General features: G+C 44.5%; 1 protein-coding gene across 1 annotated transcript in view; it reads left to right on the forward strand.

Moving 5' to 3' along the window:
• Positions 1–4001, forward strand: part of LOC105306252 (E3 ubiquitin-protein ligase TRIM68) — a 10529-nt gene that overhangs the window by 3924 nt on the left and 2604 nt on the right. The window contains exons 4-6 of the mRNA XM_023523896.1: positions 1792–1887; positions 2978–3235; positions 3552–3574. Coding sequence (XP_023379664.1) covers positions 1792–1887; positions 2978–3235; positions 3552–3574 — 377 coding nt within the window. The remainder of the gene's footprint in view (positions 1–1791; positions 1888–2977; positions 3236–3551; positions 3575–4001) is intronic.

Here is a 4001-nt window from a genome sequence, read left to right on the forward strand (position 1 = left end):
AAAGAAGATGGCCTAGTCACATGTGAAGCCTGCCGCCAGTCCCCTGAGCATGAGGCCCACAGTGTCGTGCCCATGGAGGATGTCGCCTGGGAGTATAAGGTGGGAGATGGAGGTTAGCCACCTCATTCTCTCCCCTGCCCCTCACTTGGCTATCTGTAAATCAAGGACTTGACTGGGGACTCAGAGCTAAAGTGAAGACTAATTTCTTTGGTCCTCATACCCACAGAACCTGATGCAGTGAGCCACACCTCTCCTTGCATGTATGGCCTCCTTGGACTTCCTTCCCTCTCACTTCCACACCCCATCCTCGATCTTAACGTGGCTTCCTTCCTAACTCAAAGATGCTTTCTTTACTGAGAATTTGGGGGTCTTAATGCCTTGGATGAATTTGAGTATGAGGTAGTCAAGGCTGTACCTATCAGAACCTGCAAACTCCTAGCAGTGCCGCAAATAGTCATTTGACATTAGATAAGTCACTCTCCTCTCATTTTATAGACAAAAAACAGGCTTAGAAATTTGAAATCATGAAAATTGGTTTTAGAGCTGAAAGGAACCATGGCTAAGTCATTTAGGATCAAGTGAGATTAATCTAACGCTCTAAAGTCCCTTCTGACGTTAGGTTAAATTCATTAAAAGTTAAAGGAAGATCAAAGGGTGTGACTCAGGCCTTCTTTCTCTCTGTCCAGTGTTCTTTCTCCTCTACCAAGCCTTTTTTTTTTTTGGTGGGGGAGAGCCTTCTGTGACACACCTGCTACTCCTGTTTTATAACTACCCTCATCTACTTGAAGTTTCTTATATTTTCCTCAGTTGTCCATGCTGATATATCTTTACCAGAATCATTATCCCAATGATTCTGTTGTCCAATGATCCAGTACTGGTCTTAACGCTCTTTCTTGAAGTTGAGATTAGAAGGTAAGAGTGTAAGACAAATCTCCAGAATTAGCTGATTTTCTATGAGAAGAATTTCTTTAAAATGTAAAGTATTTACTTACTCTTTTTGTTTTGAGAGTATTAGAATAGGGAGGCAGTGTTACACAGGCTAGGAGTTAAACAACTGGGTTAAATCCCAGCCCAGCCATATACCAGGTGAGTGACTTTGAGTAGGTCACTCCCTAAACCTTAGTTATCTATTAGATGGGGATAATACCAGTCTCAAGGGATTGTGAGTATTGGATGTATGTTTGGTACTTAAGCCGTGTTCAGCACTTCGTAAATCTTTAATAAAATGGTTAATATTATCATTAGAACACTTTATGCTTTTCAGTAGTAATTGCTTGCATTAGTATTCTAGGATAGTGTTTCTTACCTTTAATGGACGTTTGAACCACCCAAGGATCTTGCTGAAATTCAGATTCTAATTCAGGAGATATGGGGTAGGGCCCAAGACTGTGCATTTCTAACAAGCTCCCAGGTGGTTCTGATGCTGCTGACCCACTTGGACCACACTTTGAATAAGATTTAAGGAGGCTGTGAGATAACAAGTCAGATAAGGATAAAAAGAGGCATGGATAGGAAGTCCAAGGTGGTTTTCTGGCAGGCTTAGAAAGGGCCCTTCTCTTCTACTTCACAGAAACTTAGAGACCATGGGAGCTGAAATAATTCTGAAATCAGGAGCCACTTTAGATAGCATCTGGGAAGAATCCATTCCTTCTGTGGCATCCCTTTTCTTCCACCATTCATTCTAGTCCCATAGCCTGAGGGACACTTTTTTCCCATCACCTACCAGTGCTACAAAGCCTCATTATCAACTAGCTGCCCAAGATGCCTTCAGGAGATTTTTATCTCTTTCAGTGGAAACTGCATGAGGCTCTGGAACATCTAAGGAAAGAGCAAGAAGAGGCCTGGAAGCTGGAAGTTGGTGAGAGGAAACGAACTGCCAACTGGAAGGCAGGTTGACACCTGGGGAAGGAGTTTGGGTGGACCCTGCATTGTCCTGGAGCTGGCCCATGATAGTTTCCTCATTTCTGTGAAGCAGAATGTGGGATTTTGAAGTCAGAGAGCCTGGGGGCCTCATACCACCTCTCTCTGGCAGGCGTGCAGCCTTAGGCCAGCCATGTAACCTATCATTCCAGTTTCTTGATTGTGATATAAGGATAATCCCTGGGCTTATGTCCTCACATACAAAAAAAGGAAAACTATGTACCTCACATAGGTATTAGCTCACAGTAGTATGACTTGTATAATGCTTAGTAAAACATAGTTTGGGTTTCACTTTTCCCAATTAGAACATATTTACTGAAAGTTATTAAAACACTGAGAAATCACCTCTGAAATAAATTCAAGGTCCATGACTACCAAACTATCAGAACTTTTAATCAGCAGATGGTAACATTGAACTGTTTGAAAATAGCATATTAAAATGATATACTAGTAGGAAGCAAAAGCCTCTAACAGTATAGTTGTTACACTGCCTTAGAAGCTTAAGTGTAATGTTCTGGTCATTATTCTGAAAATAGAATATTATTCTGAAAATAGGGAATGATCTACAGCGAGGGTCCCCAAGCCCCGAGCCACACACCTTACTAGTCAGTGGCCTCTTAGGAACCGGGCTACACAGCAAAAAGTTAGTGGCCGGCAAGAGAGCGAAGCTTCATCTGTATTTGCAGCCGCTCCCCTGTGCTGGCATCACTGCCTCAGCTCCACCCCAGATCATCAGTCATTAGATTTTCATAGGAACACTGGTCCCTGTTGCCAAAAAGGTTGGGGACCATTGGTCTAGAGTATATGGTACTAAGATAACATCCTGGGCCCTACTGGGGTCAATAAGAATAGTAAGAGGGACCCAGAAGCAAGTACCAGAGCTGTGGGAACAGAAAGGTAGGAAAACCTATATCCTTTATCTTGGCCTGTACAGTGCTCGGCACACAGTTGGTACCAAAACATTCCAGAGCATGTGCGTGCACATGCCAGTGTCCTCAGTCCTGGGTGGCCTTCACACAAACAATATCAGTGCTGATTTCCTGTCTTGGCTCTGCAGATACAGGTGGAAACCCGAAAGCAGAGTATCATATGGGAGTTTGAGAAGTTTCAACGATTACTACAGAAAAAGCCACCAGGTCAGCGGCTGGAGGTAGAGGCAGCTGCAGCTCTTGCCAGCCTAGAGCAGGAGGAGAGGGAGACCAGACAGAAACTGGAGCTGAATCATGATGCGCTCGGCCAGCAGAGCCGGGTCCTGTGGAAGCTGATTGCAGAATTGGAAGAGAGGTCTCAGAGGCCCATCCGCTGGATGCTGCAAGTGAGTATAGCAGGTTTTCCTGGGAACTCTGAGTGCCAGTTGAAAATGGGCCAGGACAAGCAGCTCTGGCATAATACTAGTCCCTCCCATCTGACCAGGGAGTCAAGACAGAACCTGGAGTTGGCTATTCAAGGCAGAACTTACCCTGCCCTGCAAACCTCCTGTAGGCTGTCCCCCTCCACCTTTACACTCCTTCTCTCCAGGCCTACTCTCTGCCTCCCTTGCCCTTAGAGAATCCCCTTCCCAGAGTTGAGTGTCTGTCTGGTCCCTCTGAGAAACAGTATATATTCATGTGCTGCATTTTTTCTCTTTCTAGGGTATTCAGGAAGCCTTGAAAAGGTATGTTCCCATCGTTGAGCCCCTAGGCAGCCCTATGAGGGATAGTGGGGCCTGACCAGAGGTGGGGAATGGAGACCCAGTACCATCGAAAAGCGGGTGCTGTTCTGTAATCTCCCTCTTTCGTTGTATTGGCCCAAAGAAGCTTTGTTCACCTTTTTTCTTATTTGTATTTGGTCAGATTCATTTTAAGTATTACCAATAAGAATTTCAGTAAAATATGTGATTTCGAGTAGCTCTCCCAAGGAGGGGAAAACAGCAGGTGTCTCTTAGTGCTCTAAGCTCTGAGTATATATAGCCTTTCTCCGTGGCACACCTCTTCCTCTTGCCATGTCAAGTGCACATCTAACTCTTTCCACAGTATCGAAATGCAAATGTTTTCTCTGTGCCAAAATTCGCTGTTGTCAAATAACCATCGTATCTCTGCTTT

This window comes from Pteropus vampyrus, unplaced genomic scaffold (assembly GCF_000151845.1).
Source record: "Pteropus vampyrus isolate Shadow unplaced genomic scaffold, Pvam_2.0 Scaffold431, whole genome shotgun sequence".
In the NCBI taxonomy this organism is placed as follows: Eukaryota; Metazoa; Chordata; class Mammalia; order Chiroptera; family Pteropodidae; genus Pteropus; species Pteropus vampyrus.